This window comes from Lontra canadensis, unplaced genomic scaffold, assembly GCF_010015895.1.
Source record: "Lontra canadensis isolate GAN:19392208 unplaced genomic scaffold, GSC_riverotter_1.0 scaffold12, whole genome shotgun sequence".
Classification (NCBI taxonomy): Eukaryota; Metazoa; Chordata; class Mammalia; order Carnivora; family Mustelidae; genus Lontra; species Lontra canadensis.
This window is the reverse complement of record NW_022631006.1, coordinates 20,354,250-20,373,209: the sequence shown is the minus strand read 5'-3', so window position 1 is coordinate 20,373,209 and position 18,960 is coordinate 20,354,250. Positions and strand designations below refer to the sequence as shown.

Sequence of the window (18,960 nt, the reverse complement as noted above, 5' to 3'; positions counted from 1 at the left end):
AGTTAAAATTCTTGTCTTTTCCAGGCTTCATTTTATACATTGTTAGGGCAGATCCAGGGCAGCTGTTGGTCTAAGCCTGAGTTAGCCCCATTGGTACAACGCAATACCCTTAGGACGATTCTGCCTGTGTATTCTGAGGTCCTCTACCCTGATAAGAGAAACAACTCTTCCCAGCCCTGTGAATTCCAGAAATTACTCTACCTACTCATTTCTGATGGTTGTTGCCCCAGTCTCGGAGAGTTTTCTTTCACTAATGCCCAGATCAGTTCTCTGGCAAGAAATGAGGGGACTGCTCCACAGAGCTTCAGAAATTCTTCTTTCTCTGAGTGTGGAGCACTCTTCTCTTCAGTCCTCTGCCTCACAATCTCTAGCCATCTGGGTCTACCTAAACTGTCTCCCCACCTGGGTAAGGCTCTGGGTCTTTTTGGGTTCCGTGTTGCTGTGCTGCAGTCTGCAGGCTTCTTCATCACAGTAAAGGGGCACTGATAAGGCACTCACTTTGTTTCCCTTCTCTTGAAAAATAGTTCTCCACTGCTTATTGTCTAAGGTCTGAGAAACCATTGTTTGTTTGTTTTTTTAAAGATTTTATTTATTTATTTGACAGATCACAAGTAGACAGAGAGGCAGAGAGAGAGAGAGGGAAGCAGGCTCCCCGCTGAGCAGAGAGCCCGATGTGGGACTTGATCCCAGGACCCTGAGATCATGACCTGAGCCGAAGGCAGCGGCTTAACCCACTGAGCCACCCAGGTGTCCCGAAACCATTGTTTTTTGTGTTTTGTCTGACTTTCTAATTGTTTAAGGAAAGCAGTTCTTTTTTTTTTTTTTTTTAAAGATTTTATTTAGTTATTTGTCAGAGAGAGTGAGCACAGGCAGACAGAGTGGCAGGCAGAGGCAGAGGGAGAAGCAGGCTCCCCACTGAGCAAGGAGCCCGATGTGGGACTCGATCCCAGGATGCTGGGATCATGACCCGAGCCGAAGGCAGCTGCTTAACCAACTGAGCCACCCAGGCGTCCCAAGGAAAGCAGTTCTTGTAGTAATTATTCCTTTAAGATTTGGAAGTCCCCACTATTAGTCTGCTTATTAGTCACAAAATCATAAATGACCCTAAGAACTACTGATCAGGCCTCTTCCAGAGTAGTGATTGCCATCAAGCTTCTGCTGGGTAATTTGTGCCATAACACACTGCTATAATGATTAGCAAATTTTAAAAACTTAACTCAGTCTCCTTCCCAAAATTTATACTCTGTGGTCTTAATTCTGCCTTCTGGAGTAGTCAGCATAATAAGTCTAATTTTTCATCCTCTCAGCTATCTTCAAATAAATTGTAGGAGACCACTGCCATGTCTCTCTGCCCTCTTTCTGGTTCAGACATTCTGGTTATTTAAGCCATTCCTCATAACATGATTTCCCAACTCCTTGACCCTCCTGGTTAACCTCCTCTGGACATTCCTTGTCAATGTCTGTCTTCAAATGTGGCACTAGAACTCTGCAGAGAATTCTAGCAGATTCTGACTAAATGAGAATGCTCTCTGACCCCTCGACCCAGATACCATATTTCTACTCATACAGCTTACTTCTGAACTCTTAGCAACCATGTGGCTCTTTGGCTTGTACTGAACTTAGCAACTAAAACCCATTGGCCCTTTCACAGTTACCACCATGTCTGGCTGGCCACCTACAATGAGGGCTTTAATTATAGGACTTCATATTTATCTCCGTTAAATGTGATCTTGTTCATTCGAGCACATTGTTTCATCCAGTCTCTCTTTTGAATCTTGCGTCATCTTCATACTTGAAGGGCAAGACATCAGTTCACTCATCCAGTCAGCAAGTGCATTTTAAGTGTTCACAGTGTGGGAGGGATACAATTTAAGATCCTAAAGGATACAGGGACACTAAAGCGTCAGGCCCTGCTGTCAAGGATCCTATAATCTGGTAGGAAACATAACACAATCGTTCATGATTATGAGTTAGAAAATGCTAAATGCCATGAGAGTCCTACAGTGCAAGTTCTCTGAGGGTTTAACAGTCTGGGAGATTACCTCAGAGGTAGCAGGGAAGTCTTCAGGATGGAGGTGGGGTTTATGGGGAACCCTCGAGAATGGGCAGAATAGAGATAGGTGCTGACAGGAACTTTTAGGCAGAAGGAATGGCAAAGGTAATGGTAATTCTTCGAATAGCCTGTTCCGAAGTCAAGAGGGAGGCCGATAGGAAACTACTGTGGGTATTACCCTGAGTTAAGTCTACTCTGGGTGCAAAGAAGGATGCTTCAGCAGGAGAGAATGGTTTTAGCTAGCTCCTGGAGAACAAACTGCCAACCAAGGAATTTGGATTTTATGTAGCAGCGAGTGGGGAGCCAGCATGTGTTTTGGACAGAAGGGGACATCAGAGTGCTATGTGAGGAAAATTAATACGCAGGGGTGTGTAGCATGGAATGGAGTGAGAGGAAAATAGAGTGGGTAGAATATAAGGCCGCTTGAAGCCAAGATTGAGTGCTGGCCGTGGCGTGAAGATGAAAGAACAGATACCATAGAAGTGGATGACAGCACTTGAATTTGGAATGGCGAGGGGGAGTGCTCTGGAAATCGGTGACTGACCCGGGGATGTTTAAGGGGAAGAATATGTGGAAGAATTAAATGAAATAGGAGCTGGTTAGTCTTGGCCTTTTAAAAAATCCAATCATTAGTGATAAGCTTTTCTTCTCTATACCAGAGTTTCTCAACAGCTGCAGTGACATTTGGGGCCAGATAATTGTGGGGGCTGCTGTCCTAGGCACTATAAGAAGTTGAGCAGCACCCCAGGCCTCTACCCATGAGATGCTGGTAGCACCCCCTATAGCTGTCACAACCAGAAAGCTCTCCAAACATTGCCAAATGCCCTGTGATGAGCAAAATTGCCCCTGGTTAGAACCACCAACCTGAACTGTTGACTTAGTTTTGTACTCTGATTCAGCCTGTTGGCTTCAGAAAGTGATGGTTCTGTTTTATTCTTTTTAAGGTTAAGTCTTTTGAGAAGGAAAGGCAAACAGAGAAACATGTGCAGGAGTCTGATCTTATAGACCACGTTTTGCAGAAACTCAGAACTAAAGTCAGTGATGAAAGAACTATCAGGTAACAAAAGCCCAGAAAACCAGCTGTGACCACCTGTAGAACTTCTGTACCTTTATCTTAAACATCAGTTTGATCCTTTTGGGAAAAAAGATACACCAGGATAACTTTTAATGGATCATTCTGTTGCTTTTGAATAGCTCAGCAGTTTAAATACGTAACCCCTGCATAAGACTAATCGTAGTTTCAGGGTTTGTTCTTCATAACATATCAGAGAATATTTTATCAGTTTGAAAGGCCCAAGGGGCCAAAATTATCCTATTTGGCTTTTTAATCAGTACATTTTGGTAGTGTTATGTCAAAGTATTTGAAAGACCTAATATATCCTGGGAGAATGTCATATACTCATGATGGAAATATAAATTGTTTCAACTCTCTGGATAGGAATTTAACAGAGTTAAAATTGCCTTAAAACTAAAAATTAAAAAGAAATGCCCAGTAATTCTACTTGTAGGAATTTATAGTAAAAATTATTCCATGAGGGTACATACAAAGATGCCTAACAAGGCATTGTTTAATAACAGTTTCAATCTTTTTGGTCTCAGAACCACTTTATACCCTTATAAATTATTTGAGAACACCAAAGAACTTTGTTTATATGGGTTATATCTATCAGTAATTTTTTAGAAATTAAAAACATTTTTTAAATACTTATTTAAAAACTCGAGGCACCTGGGTAGCTCCAGTCAGTTAAGTGTCAGCCTTTAGCTCCAGTCATGATCTTGGGGTCCTGGGATCCAGCCTGTCCTGCTCAGTGGGGAATCTGCTTCTTCCTCTCCCTCTGCCCCTCCCTCCCCCCCTCATATGTGCTCTCTCTCACACACAAATAAGTTAAGAGTCTTTAAAAAAATAAACCCATTTTCCAAAATAAAAATGTTGGAAGAGTGACAGTTTGACATTTTACAGATAATGCATTGTTTTACATTTCTGTAATTTCTTTAACACTTCAGTAGAAAAAAACTAGATTGTCACTATCTGCGTCTGCATTCAGTCTGTTTTACTATTATCCATCATACAATCTCTGGAAAATTCCATAACACATTTGTGAAAGGATGACCAAAAAAGGTAGAGGTTTGGAAGAGGCTTTTTAAATCTGTAAAAAAGATAAATAACATTTTATATTATGGTGAAAATTGTTTTGACCTTGCAGACCTGTGCAAGGACCTCAGGAACTTCAGAGCTCCCTAGACAACACTTGGAGAATCTCCAACAGTATTACTACACTGATGGGTAGAGAATTGTTTGGATTATAGTAAATACAATGAAATGGTGTACAGCCCTTAAAAAAAGATGATTCTAGGGGTGCCTGGCTTGCTCTGTCACTAGAGCATGTAGCTCTTGATCTCAGGGTCAGGAGTTCGAGGGCCACATTGGGTATAGAATTTATTAAAAAAAAAAAAAAAGATGATTCTTACATAGCTGAATTTATTATTGAAATCTGTCCACAGGTAAGATAAATGATCCTGGTTTTTTCAACCAAAATACATAGCCTACTGTCTGGAATGATATATCAGATTTTTAAAAAGATTTTTATTTATTTATTTGAGAGGGAGCACAGAGGGAGAGTGAGAGGGAGAAGCAGACTCCCCACTGAGCAGAGAACCCAATGTGGGGCTTGTTCCCAGGACCCTGGGATCATGACCTGAGCTGAAGGCAGATGCTTAACTGACCAAGCGACCCAGGTGCCCCCCCCCCAAATTTTTAACTATTTTTAACCAGAAATAACTATAGTTATAGTGGGATTACAAGGGATCTTAATTTTCTTTAAATTTCTATAACTTTCTATAAATGTACAACTTTTAAAAAGTATTTGCTTTATATTTTTATAATATATATGCTTATTTACTATTTACATAATTTTTATATATGCTTATTTGTAATCAAAAATACTTTTTTTTTTTTTTTTTTTTTTTTTGCTTATATCAGTGATTCTTAATCGGGGGACATTTGGCACTGCTTGCAGATATTTTGGGTAGTTAGAACTGGGGGTGCTACTAGTATCTGGTAGAGACCAGGGATACTGCTAATCATCCTACAGTGCACGTGACAGACACCCCCAATACCCCCACCCAAAAATTATCTGGCCCCAAATGTCATAATGCCAACAGTGAAAAACCTTGGCTTATATAAAATAAACATTCTTACTTTCTTCTCCCTCCCTCACCCCAGGCTCCTTCCCATCTGCACCTAGCTTGAATAAATTCACTATCAGGCTTTTTCTGAGGAAATAAAATGTTCTAGAAGTACCAGGTATTAGGATTACTGACCTCCAAAAAAGGTAGAGGTTTAGAAGAGAAAACATAAAATACTCAACTAAATTAATAGTACAGATAAACATTATTAAGACACTTAAAAGGCCCAGATGGGATTCAGTTTTAGCAGGGAAAAGTTTAAGATCTCTCCTCCATGTGCATGATTACTTCCCTGTTTTCCCAAGATAGTGTGCTATTGTGTCTCTCAAAGGCTGTAAGCTAATTCAGTCTTTAAAGAAATATCCATTCACAGCTTTTGAAAGAATCTCCCATTACTAAATGTTCTCTTGTGGGTGATCACCAAGGTTGCTGCCATAATAAAGGTGGGGCACGCGGATGCTAATGTTTCCTTGTATTGTGAGCAAAATGGAAAGAACACCCATTATAGTTCATTGAAATTAGCCTCTTATGTTGAGCTAGCATTTCAAACATAGCTGAATAAATCCAAATGTTGTCTTTGGGCATTTAATTTGAAATGACATCCTTTATAATTCTTAATGTCTCCTGACCAAAAGCGTAATTAAGTTCAAATTTTATTTCTCCCACTAATAACCAATATTTAATTTCTACATTGAATAGGAAAAAATGGCTCACTTTAAGTTATCTTTGTTGTGTTGCTCTACTGACTGTTTTCTAATTGTTTTTGTTTGCTTGTTTTTAGAGAAGCTTCTGATAATCTTGCAGTGCAAAACCTGAAGGGGTCCTTTTCTAATGCTTCAGGTATTGACTAATTATAATCTAAACATAATAATGCTGTGTGTGTGTGTGTGTGTGTGTGTGTGTGTGTGTGTGTGTGTTTGCTGCTCTAACTCCTTGTTGCATCAGAAATGTGTCTTTAAAGTAACAGATACAATTAATTGTACCAAATGGAATTTCTCTCTATGCTTTGAAACTCACATCCTAGAGGAGGACTAGGAGTTTAGTGATTACTCTAATTGCAGTACAGCTCTGTCTTCCTGTCTTATTTTCACAACCAATTTAATCTTCCTTTGACTCAGTTTACTGTACAAATTAAATGTGGTTAATTTTCCTGGGAATTTTCCCCACACATAAGATTGAAAGCCAAGAGGGAGCAGTGGTGATAGTTAAGTCTTTAGTTTCATCACATCTGCTAGTCTTACTGAAAAAGAAATGTCCTAGTTAGTCCACAGGAAGACATATTTGCCTTTTAACAAAGAACTGGGTCTTTTTGGTTTTGTTAGCACTGACCTTCTGCCACTGTTAGATTTCAAATATTTTGAAGAATTTAAAGTATTAGAGTTTGAGAGATAGTAAGTTTGATTTTATTTATTTATTTATTTATTTTGGCTTTAGGTTCATGAGGTTTGGGTGACTTGTATAGAATCCCTACGTCTTTGTCATCTTCTGCCCCCACTCCCACCTGAGAGAAGGCTGGGAATCTTGACAGAAGCACTGAAACTGCTGGGTGTTAGGGTTCTGGGTTCCTCCAGGTCACGAGCAGCTAGTTGCAGAGACGGAAAACAAAGCCCAGATAGAAATCTAGCCCATAGGGGAATCCACTCTAGTGTGATTCTATCTCTGCCATTTCTGTGGTGTGTTACAGAAAGTGGGGCCAGATAAGACCATAAATTCGGCAACTCTGTTTCAGGTTTGTTTGAAATCCATGGAGCTGCAGTTGTCCCCATTGTGAGTGTGATAGCCCCAGAGAAGCTGTCAGCCAGTACTCGGAGGCGATATGAAACTCAGGTACATATACTTTCCTCAGCTTTCAATGTAAACTACAAAGGAGGAAGAAAACAGGAAAGGAAGATAATAAATGGTTTCCTGGAAAGAGTTTTCTTTGCACTTCCTTAACTTGTTAGCTTCTGAAAATTTCATCAACAAGGCATCTCTCTGGTGTTAGGATTCTGCTCCATTTGTCCTCTCAAAGAGGCATCCATGTACACTATGGGCACCTACAAGCACTGTCACTAGAAGCACTGTCAGAATTACTTGATCTAAACAAAGACTTTGTGATTTGGATCTAATGACAGATGGGGTTGCTTTGTTTCTGTTCTAAGTAACAGAGCAGGGATGCCTGGGTGGCTCAGTTGGTTGAGTGTCTGCCTTCGGCCCACATCCAGATCCTGGGGTCGAGTCCCACATTGGGCTGCTTGCTTAGGAGGGAGGCTGTTTCTCTCTCTGCCCGTTGCTCCCCCTGCTTGTGTGCCCTTTCTGACAAATATATAAATAAATAAAATATTTATTGGAAAAAAAAAAAAAAAAGTAACAAAGAACAAGAGAACTATTCCAAGACTTTAAGCAGGTTTCTCACTGCATACGTATTTTTGGTATTTGCTATCTGCCGGATTCTGTGTGAAATGCATAAAATTTAAAAGACATATGGCATGACCCCAATCCTCAAAGAGTTTATAACCTTAGAAGCATAGGCATTATATACTTATATACAACAAAGTTGAAGTAACAGAATGCTGAATTAGATACACTGAAAGTGAGTGTTGGACATGGGAACATTGTAGAGATCGGTGTCTGCTTGGATGATAGATGAAGACTTCCTGAGGCAGGGAATCCCTGAAGGATTTAAATAGGTGGGGAGGAAAGCTATGGCAGTCCTCTGGTTAATGAGCTAAATCAGGACACTGGCCTCACTTGGGAAGTGGGTATTAGAGAGCAGTCATTATTTAGAAATATGATTAGAGGGGCACCTGGGTGGCTCAGTTAAGTTTTCTGACTCTTGATTTCGGGTCAAGTCATGATCTAAGCATTGTGAGATCAAGCCCCAAGTCGGGTACCATGCTCAGGGTGGAGTCTCCTCCTCTTTCTCTCAGCCTCTCTGCTTGCTCATGCTCGTTCTCTCAAATATTTTTTTTAATTAACATATAATTTATTATTTGCCCCAGGGGTACAGGTCTGTGGACCATCAGGCTTACACATTTCACAGCACTCACCATAGTCCATACCCTCCCCAATGTCCATAACCCAGCCGCCCTATCCCTGCCTTCCACATCCCCCTAGCAACCCTCACTTTAAGAGTCTCTTATGGTTTGTCTTCAAGTAAACAAATCTTAAAAAAAAAAAAAAAAAAAAAAGACTAGATCAAAATAGAAAAGATTAAGTTACCTCATTTTTATATCACACTCTTAGCTGTTTCTCAGTATAGTGGACTGGCAACTCATTTTCACATCTTTGTTCTACGCTCATCCCCTACCATATTTCAGTTCCATGTCCTTATTGCTATCATCTTCCCCTTTTTCCAAATTTAGCTTAATACCAAAATCCCCTTACTTCCACATGCAGTTTCAATGCCGTGAGCTTCTAGGTGTCATTTCAAAATTATAAAGAAATAAGTAAGTGGATTATTATCAAAACAGGCTTTAGAGGGTACCTGGGGGGCTCAGTTGTTAAACAGCTGCCTTTGGCTCAGGTCATGATCCCAGTGTCCTGGGATCGAGCCCTGCATTGGGCTCCCTGCTGGACAGGAAGCCTGCTTCTCTCTTTACCACTCCTCCCTGCTTGTGTTCCTTCTCTTGCTGTCAATTACAAATCTTAAAAAAAAAAAAAACTAACAAAAAAAAAAAACCTATAAAATCTCAGTTGTCCCGAGATCCAGATAGGCTGGGCATTCATCTTTCCAAGTCCCTAGATAATCTTTGGAAGCCCTGCTAAGGCCTTAGTTTGTCCCTCATGGTTGTTTACTACAATAGGAAATAAAATGGCAAGAACAATAATTTGTGTTGACAGGTTCTGAATTCTGACATGTCTTCTTGTTTAGGTACAAACACGACTTCAGACCTCCCTTGCCAACTTACATCAGAAAAGCAGTGAAATTGAAATTCTGGCTGTAAGTTGCTCTAACATTTTGAAAACTGCCTGTGTCCCTGTCATCAAAGTCATTTCCTCAGAGGTCAGGGCATTTTTGATCCCCATGCAGTTTGGGGATGCAGGCCTTTCATCACTGATGTGAACCGCATGTAATCTAAATCTGTAAAAACGGGGGAGAAAATGGAAGGTTTTGTGTTTGTCCTGTTTTCATCTGGAAGATGGGGGGGCAGGGGAAGTAAAAACAAGAATCACCATTTTTCTAAAATGTTTCAGACCTTTGCCTTATTAGCACACGGAATATAGGCAGCAGCATGAAGCCTTTGGGGTGTACTGTGAGGACTGGGGGTTATCTGTTTGCCAGTGCTGACATCTTACTACTCTATGGTTCATTTATATGTGCTTGATTTGATACAGCACAGTAGCATCCCAGATTGTGTAAGCCTGATTCATGTTGCTCCATCCAAAGTGACACCATTGTGACAAGTCAGTATGTGCTGCCTAGAGTCCCCTGACAGATGACATTTTTGTGTATCAACAGGTGGATCTACCCAAAGAAACAATCTTACAGTTTTTATCATTAGAGGTAAGCAAGATGAATTCTTGTGCATTGTGGCCTTTAAAATTCCAAAGCTTTGCTATTATTTTGCCAAAACATAGTTGAAAATGGCATTACTGGGCGCCTAGGTGGCTCAGTGGGTTAAAGCCTCTGCCTTCGGCTCAGGTCATGATCCCAGGGTCCTGGGATCCAGCCCGGCATCAGGCTCTCTGCTCAGCAGGGAGCCTGCTTCCCTTTCTCTCTGCCTACTTGTGATGTCTGTCTTTAAAATAAATAAAATCTTAAAGAAAGAAAGAAAATGGCATTACTTTCTTAGTGTTACTAGGTATTTTTGGGGGCAGTTCCAGGAATTTACTTAACATTGTACCTTTTATATGACATAGATATTACTAAACAACTAAATCAGATTTTGAGAGAATCGTAATTTTCTAGTGACTTTTAAATTTCAGAGATAAACATCTCACACATTTACTGTGTGTCAGGCTCTGGCAGGCCTTACTCTAAGCATTTTTCAAATATTAATTCATTTAATCATAACAAGCTCAAGAAGTAGGTACTATTATCCCCATTATATAAACAAATAGAAGCGGAAGGATTTTACATTTTATGGAGAATGGAAGAAGAGATATAAGTATCTTGTTCAAGGTTAACTTACTAGTAATGCTAACAGAGCCAAGATTTGAACTTAGGCTAGGGGAATCTATATTCCTAACCACCATACAATGCTGCCTCAGACCTTCATTTCAACTAGGGAAGGATATATAGAACTAGAACTACATGGAAGATATTTTTGTAAAAATTAAGTTAGGTCATTATATATATTTAAAACTTTTATGGGTAGCACAGAAAACAATCCAATTAAAAAATGGGCAGAAGACATGGACAGACGTTCTTCCAAAGAATAAATACAGATGGCCAACAGACAGATGTAAAGATGTTTACATCTGTCTGTTGGCCATCTGTATTTATTCTTTGGAAGGACGTCTGTTGAACATCTTTACATCAGGGAGATACAAACTAAAACTACAGTGGGATATCACTTCATATCTGTTAGAATGGCTAAAATCAACAAGGCAAGAAACAAGTGTTGGAGAGGATGTGGAGAAATAGGAACCCTAATGCAGTTGGTAGGAATACAAACTGGAAAGTTAAAAATGGGGTGCCTAGGTGGCTCCGTCCGTTAAGCATCTGCCTTCGGCTCAGGTCATAGTCCTGGGACTGGGCCTTGCATCAGGATCCCTGCTCAATGGGGAGCCTACTTCTCCTTGTCCCTCTGCCTGCTGCTTCCCCTGTGTGTGCTCCCCACCCCCCGTCAAAAAAATAAAATCTTAAAAAAAAAAAAAAGTTAAAAATGGAGCTACTCTGCAATCCAATAAATGCACTACTAGGTATTTATCCAAAAAATACAAAACACTAATTCAAAGAGATACATGCACCCCTATGTTTATAGCAGCTTTATTTACAATAGCCTAATTACAGAAGCAGCCAAATGTCCACCGATAAATGAATGATAAAGATGTGGGGGGATGGGTGTGTGTGTGTGTGTGTGTGTGTGTGTGTAGAACATAATAGAAAATTCAGCCATTAAAAAAAAAAAATGAAATCGTGCCATTTGCAACAACATGGATAGAGCTAGAGAGCAGAATGCTAAGTGGAATAAATCAGAGAAAGACAAATACCAAATGATTCCCCTTTTATGTGGAATTTAAGAAACAAAGAAAATGAGCAAAGAAAAAAACCAAGAAACACTCTTAATTATAGAGACTAAACTCATGGTAACCAGAGGGGAGGTGGGTGGGGGAGATGGGTAAAATAGGTGATGGGGGATTGAGGAGTACACTTTTCATGATGAATATGGAGTAATGTACAGAACTGTTGAATCACTCTATTGTACAGCTGAAACTAATGATACTGTATGTTAACCATAATGGATTTAAGAAGTTTTTAGTGGGTAACCTTATCAAATAGCCTAGTAACTTTTAAAAAATCTGAGTAAGTATTCTTAATAGCAAAGATAACAAATTACAATCACAGCTATAGATGATTTTTTTTAATATCCTATTAAATAATACCTTTTTTGCCTATCTGGAGCATTTAGTCAGATTTGCTCCAGAACTGAAATTTCATACACCTTCTGATGTATTATAAATGGGCATATATGCCCCTGTGCTGGCAATTACTGCTTTATGATCCACTCAGATGGAGGCACACAGAGGTGGTACTTCCGTTTTCCACAAAATAAATGGGCAGAAATAACTGGTCTAAAGTCACAGTAGCACACTGTGGCTGAAGCACTGAGCTAATCGGGATCTAATAAGGACTGTTGTTGTAAAGAAAATTAATGCTTCAAAGGAAGAACCCCAGCAGTCGCCCCACTGGTTCTATCTATAACTGATAATTTTTTCAGTACACTTAAAGGGGGAATGGCAGTGGCATTTCGTCAGTGACCCAGGAAAAGCCAGTTAATAAACGTTAGTAGCTGTATTAAGTCTTATCTATTTTTCCTAGTGGGATGCTGATGAACAGGCATTTAATACAACTGTGAAGCAGCTGCTGTCACGCCTGCCAAAGCAGAGATACCTCAAATTAGTCTGTGATGAAATTTATAACATCAAAGTGGAAAAAAAGTAAGTTATTGCTAAGGTATTACAGGTTTCAGCATGGGTTAAAACTCAAGGGATTTAAAGTGACACATTTTATTGTCTTGTTGAGGGTTGATGGCTGATAAACCATTGTTAGAACTGCACCTGATAATCAGTAAATCTTGTTCAGGACTGCAATCACAGTCACAATTTGTCAATAACAAAACAGTACTGCCAGGAGTAGCTGTCCCAATTACAATTTTCGTCACCCAGGCAACTTCTAGCAGTGTCTACATTAAAGGGAACTGCTGTGACTGCTTTGCTGTAGGTCCTCATGTGGGAATGCCAGTCATTCATGTTACCATCTGCTTAAAAGGCAACAAGAAAACCTGTAAAGTGTTTTATGTAGGGCCTTACATACAGACCCATGCCACTCAAAGCTTCTCTAACATATCATTTCTTCGATCACTAGCCTTCCGTCTTTTTTTTAAACAAAACTTACAGTTAAGTGTTCTAAAAAAAATTTAAGTTTGTTCTTCATCCATTAGATTGATCCTACTTTTCTCTTTTGCAGGGTATCTGTATTATTCCTGTACAGCTACAGAGACGACTACTACCGAATCTTATTTTAATCCTAAAGAATGGCCATTATCTTGTTCTAAGACAGGAGCTTATCCTATGAAATGTTGTACATTCATTGTAATTTTAACTTTACATTGTAAGAAGCTGCCCTACAAAGTTGAGCTTTATAAGTTTTTCATATGTAATATATAAATTTATATTTTTTAATATAATAAATGCTTTCATATACCTGCTGCTTTTAAGTTGCAAATCTGTTAACACTGAAAGCTTTGTGGCACTAGAACACAAAATAGCACTGTTTTTTCCCCTTAATTCTAATGATTAAGGAAGTGCCCAAGCCACTCCCAATAAATCAACCCCAAAGGTCCAAATCAAGACACACAGTAATTAAAGCAGCAAAAAGTAGTAATGAAGATAATTTTAAAGTAGCAAGAAAAAACAGTTACTACAGGGAAACCCTGTAAGGCTATCAGCTAATTTCTCAGTAGAAACTTTCAGCAGAAGGGAGTGCCATGATAAATTCAAACTGCTGAAAGAAAAAAGCCTGCAGCCAAAAATACTCTATCCAGCAAACCTAACACTCAGAAGAGAAGAGATACAGAGTTTCTCAGACAAATAAAAGTTAAAGAAACTCATGACCACTAAATCAGCCCTATAAGAAGTGTTAAAGATCTTTGACTCAGTGGACAGGAAAAATCATAGTAGCCACAGGAAAAGTACAAAGCACCAAAGCAATAAAATTAAGTATATCTGTAAAAATTAGTCAAGGAAGAACAACAAAAAAGGATGTAAAGTATGCAGTAGGGAGAGAAGTAAAGAATAGGTCAATCTTAAGTGAACATCAACTTAATACAGATTGCTATATACTTATGATGTTAGATACTAACCTAATGGTTACCACAAATTAAAAGTAATGGATATGCAAAAAAATAGAGAAAAGAATACCACTAAGGAAAGCCTGCAAACCATGAGAGCAGAGAGCGAGAGGAAAGAAATCAAGAACTACAAAAACAACCATAAAATAAGTAACAAAACCATACACCAAAATAAATTCAAAATGGTTGAAAAGACCTAAATGTAAGACAGGAAACCATCAATATACTAAAGGAGAAAACAGGCAGCAAATTCTAACCTCAGCCATAGCAACTTCTTCCTAGACACATCCCCAGAGGCAAGGGAAACGAGCAAAAGTGAACTACTGGGACCTCGTCAGGATAAAAAGCTTCTGTATAGTGAAGGAAACAAACTAAAAGGCAACCGACAGATTGGGAGCATAAGACATACTGGATAAAGGGCTAGTATCCAGAAATATAAAGAATTCAACAAAACACCCCAAAAGTAACCAGGTAAAAAAGCGCAGAAGACATAAACAGACGTTTCTTCAAAGAAGACCTACAAATGGCTAACAGATGCATGAAAAAATGTTCAACATCGCTCATCATCAGGGAAATAAAACCACAATGAGATACTACCTCACACCAGTCAAACGGCTAAAATTAACAACTTAGGAAACAACAGATGTTGGCAAGGATGCAGAAAAAGGAGAACCCTTTTGCACTGTTGGTGGGAATGCAAACTTGTGCAGCCACTCTGGAAAACAGTATGGAGGTTCCTCAAAAGAGTTAAAAACAGAACTATACTATGAACCAGCAATTGCACTTATCTAAAGGATACAAAAATGCTGATTTGAAAAGGCACATGCACCCCAATGTTTAAAGTAGCATTATCAACAGCCAAATTATGGAAAGAGCCCAAATTTCTATAGACTGATGAATGGATAAAGAAGATGTGATCTATATACACAATAGAGTATTATTCAGTCATCAAAAAATGAAATCTTGCCATTTGCAACACTGTGGATGGAACTAGAGTGTACGATGCTAAGCAAAGTCAGTCAAAGACCTATATCATGATCTTATACATGGGATTTAAGAAACCAAACAAACGAACACAGGAGAAGGGAAAGAGAAAAACAGAGAGGCAGGGAAACCATAAGTGACTTTAAAAAAAAAAAGATTTGAGAGTGAGAGAGCATGGACACAAGTTGGGGGAAGGGCAGAAGAGGGAGAAGCAGACTCCCTGGATCAACCGGGAGCCTGATGTGGGGCTGAATCCCTGGACTCCAGGATCATGACCTGAGCCAAAGGCAGATGCCTAATGGACTGAGCCACCTAAGTGCTCCAAACCATAAGTAACTCTCAATCAACTATAAAGAACAAACTGAGGGTTGTGGGTGGGGAGGGGAGTGGGGGGATGGACTAAATGGGTGGTGGGCATTAAGGAGGGCACTTATGATGAGCATTGGGTGTTACATGTGAGTAATGAATCACTAAGTTCTCCTGAAACCAATACTACACTGTATGTTAACTAACAAATTTAAATAAAATTAACAAAATGACACTAAGTACAAAACTATCAAAAATTACTTTGCAAATGGACTAAATGCTCCAATCAAAGAACAAAGGTGATGGATAAAAAAGTAAGACCTATCTACATGTTGACTATAAGACACTCATTTCAGTCCCAAAGACACCTGCAAACTGAAGTGAAAGGATGAGAAAGTATGCAAATGGAAATGAAAAGAAAGGAGGGGCGGGGTGTTACAATCCTTATATGGGACGAAATAGACTTTATAAAATAGAGTATTAGGGGGGCGCCTGCGTAGCTCAGTGGGTTGGGGCCTCTGCCTTCAGCTTGGGTCGTGATCTTGGGGTCCTGGGATCAAGCCCCGCATCCAGCTCTCTGTTCAGCGGGGAGCCTGCTTCCCCCTCTCTGCCTGCTTGTGATCTCTCTATCAAATAAATAAATAAAAATCTTAAAAAAAAAAAAAAAGTATTAGGGTACCTGGGTTACACCTGTGTTATTAAGTGTCTGACTCTTGGTCTTGGCTCAGTTCGTGATCTCAGGGTCATTAGATGGAGCCCCACACTGAGCACTGTGGGTCTGTGCTTAACACATAGTCTTCTTGGTATTCTTGCTCTCTCCCTCTCTGCTGCTGTCCCTCCCCACAACCCCACAGTCTCTCTCTCTCAAATAAATCCTGGGGTGCCTGGGTGGCTCAGTTGGTTAAGTGTATGCTTTTGGCTCAGGTCATGATCCCAGGATTCTGGGATGGAGTCCTGCGTCAGGCTCCCCACACGTGCTTCTCTCTCTCCCTCTGCTGCTCCCCTGCTTGTGCTCCCTCTGTCAAATAAATAAAATCGTAAAAAAAAAAAAAAAAAGTCTATAAAAAAATAAAATAAAAATAAATGAAAGACTTTAACAAGAGATGAAGGGCACTACATAATAATAAAGGGACAATCCAACAAGAGAACATAACAATTAAAACTCTTTATGCACCCAACATGGAAGCACCCAAATACCTAAAGCAGGCAGTAAACAAAGGAAGTAATCAAGAATAATACAGTAACAGTAGGGGACTTTAACACCCCACTTATATCAAAAAATATATCATCTTAGCAGAAAATCAAGGAAACTGGTTTTCAATGATAGACGGGACAAGATGGATCTAACAGATATATTCTCAACATTCCATTATAAAACAGCAAAATACACATTCCATTCAAGTGCACATGGAACACTCTCCAGAAGAGATCACAAATCAGTCCACTAAGTAAGCCTCAACAAGTAAGTTACACCATGCATCTTTTCTAATCACAATTCCAAACTCAACCACAAGAAAAAATCTTCCTGGAAAGAGGGACACCTGGGTGGATCAGTAGGTTAAGCATCTGCCTTTGGCTCAGGTCATGATCCCAGGGTGCTGGGATTATACCCACATCGGGCTCCTTGCTCCGTGGGGAGCCTGCTTCTCCCTCATCCTGCTGCTCCCTGCTTGTGCTTGCTCTCTGGCAAATAAATAAAATCTTAAAAAAAAAAAAAAAGTCTGGAAAGAGCACAAATACACAGCTTAAATAAGATGTTACTCAACAGTGACTGACTGGGTCAACCACAAAAATCAAAAAGGAAATTAAAAAAAATACATGGAAACAAATGACAGTGAAAATACAATGGTTCAAAATCTTCAGGGTGTGGCAAAAGCAGTTCTAAGAGGGAAGTTTATAGCAAGAGGTCTACATTGAGAAGCAAGAAAAATCTCAATATAAGCTTATACCTAAAGGAGCTAGAAAGAATCAACAAAACCCCAAAGCAGTATTAAAGGGAAATAATAAAGATTAGAGCAGAAATAAAACAAAGAGAAACAAACAATAGAAGAGATTAATGAAATCAGGAGCTTATTCTTTGAAAAGATAAAATTGATAAACATTTCGCCAGACTCACAAAAGAGAGACTCCAAAATCAGAAATGAAAGGAGAAATAACAACTGACGCCACAGAAATACAAAGAATTATAAGGCAATACTATGAAAATTAAATGCCAACCAATTAAGACAACCTAGAAGAAACGGATACATTTCTAGAAACATATAACCTCCCAAACTGAATAAGGAAGAAACAGAAAATTCAAACAGATCAATTACCAACAATGAAATTAAATCAGTAATCAAAAAAACTGAATGTGGGGCACCTTGGTGGCTCAGTTGGTTAAGCATCTGACTCTTGATCTCAGTCAGGTCTTGATCTTGTTTTGAGTTCAAGCCCCCATTGGGCTCCATGTTAGGCGTGGAGCGTACTTGAGACAAACAACATTACAAATAAAGAGAACTACAGGCCAATATCTCTAATGAAAACAAATGTAAACATCCTCAAAAAAATATTAGCAAACGGGGGCGCCTGGGTGGCTCAGTGGGTTAAAGCCTCTGCCTTCAGCTCAGGTCATGATCCCAGAGTCTTGGGATCGAGCCCCGCATCGGGCTTTCTGCTTAGCAGGGAGCCTGCTTCCCCGTCTCTCTCTCTGCCTGCCTCTCTGCCTACTTGTGATCTCTGTCTGTCAAAAAAATAAATGGAACATTTTGAAAAAAAAAAAATATTAGCAAACTGATCCAAAAATATATATCTTTTAAAGATTCTATTTATTTATTTGTCAGAGAGAAAGAGAGTGTGCGCGCATGCACAAGCAGGCAGAGTGGCAGACAGAGGCAGAGAGAGAAACAAGCTCCCTACCGATCAAGGAGCCCGATGCGGAACTCCCATCCCAGGACCCTGGGATCATGACCTGAGCTGAAAGCAGCGGCTTAACCGACTGAGCCACCCAGGCGTCCCTAACAACCTATTTTAAAAAATCATTCACCACAATTAATGGGATTTATCCCTTAGATGCAAGAGTGGTTCAGTATGCACAAATAAACCAATGTGATATATCACATCAACAAGAGAATGGATAAAAAACGCATGATCATTTCAACAAATGGAGAAAAAGCATTTGACAAAGTACAACATCCATTTATTTATTTATTTATTTATTTATTTTTAAGATTTTATTTATTTGTCAGAGAGAGAGGGAGAGAGAGCGAGCACAGGCAGACAGAATGGCAGGCAGAGGCAGAGGGAGAAGCAGGCTCCCTGCCGAGCAAGGAGCCCGATGTGGGACTCGATCCCAGGACGCTGGGATCATGACCCGAGCCGAAGGCAGCTGCTTAACCAACTGAGCCACCCAGGCGTCCCACAACATCCATTTATGATAAAAATTCTCAACAGACTCAACAGACATACTTCAAGATAATGAAGGCCATATATGAAAAACCCACAGCTAACATCATGCTCAATTGTTGAAAACATGAGAGATTTCCTCTAAGACCAGGAAAAAGAGTAGGATGTCTGCTCTCACCACTTTTATTCAACTTAGTACTGGAAGTCTCAGTTATAGCAATGAGACAAAAAAAGAAATAAAAGGCATCCAAATTTTTAAGAAAGTAAAACTTTTTAAAAAAGATATTTTATTTATTTAGAGAGAAGCACACAAGCAGGGGACAGGTTGAAGAGGAGAGGGAGAAGCTGACTGCTGAGGAGGGAACCCGATGTGGGGCTCGATTCCAGAACGCCAGAATCATGACCTGAGCTAAAGGTAGACATTAATGAACTGAGCCACCCAGGAACCCCAAGAAAATAAAACCTTATTCACTACTTGCAGATGTCATACTACTATATAAAGAAAATGATAAAGACTCCACAAAAAAAAAGCTATTAAAACTGATTAAT

General features: G+C 39.6%; 1 protein-coding gene across 6 annotated transcripts in view; it reads left to right on the top strand.

The window, feature by feature from the left end:
- The window catches only part of EIF2AK4 (eukaryotic translation initiation factor 2 alpha kinase 4), a 107,434-nt gene extending 94,339 nt beyond the window's left edge, over positions 1-13,095 (top strand). For 5 of the 6 annotated variants that reach the window (XM_032856865.1, XM_032856867.1, XM_032856864.1 and 2 more), the window contains 7 exons: positions 2,998-3,110; positions 6,021-6,079; positions 6,969-7,066; positions 9,093-9,161; positions 9,681-9,725; positions 12,207-12,325; positions 12,855-13,095. In XM_032856865.1, coding sequence (XP_032712756.1) covers positions 2,998-3,110; positions 6,021-6,079; positions 6,969-7,066; positions 9,093-9,161; positions 9,681-9,725; positions 12,207-12,325; positions 12,855-12,912 — 561 coding nt within the window. In that variant the 3' untranslated portion in view covers positions 12,913-13,095. Of the gene's footprint in view, positions 1-2,997; positions 3,111-6,020; positions 6,080-6,968; positions 7,067-9,092; positions 9,162-9,680; positions 9,726-12,206; positions 12,326-12,854 lie in introns of those variants that run through there. The other variant, XM_032856868.1, reaches the window with a different exon arrangement.
- The last annotated feature ends 5,865 nt before the right edge of the window (positions 13,096-18,960 follow it).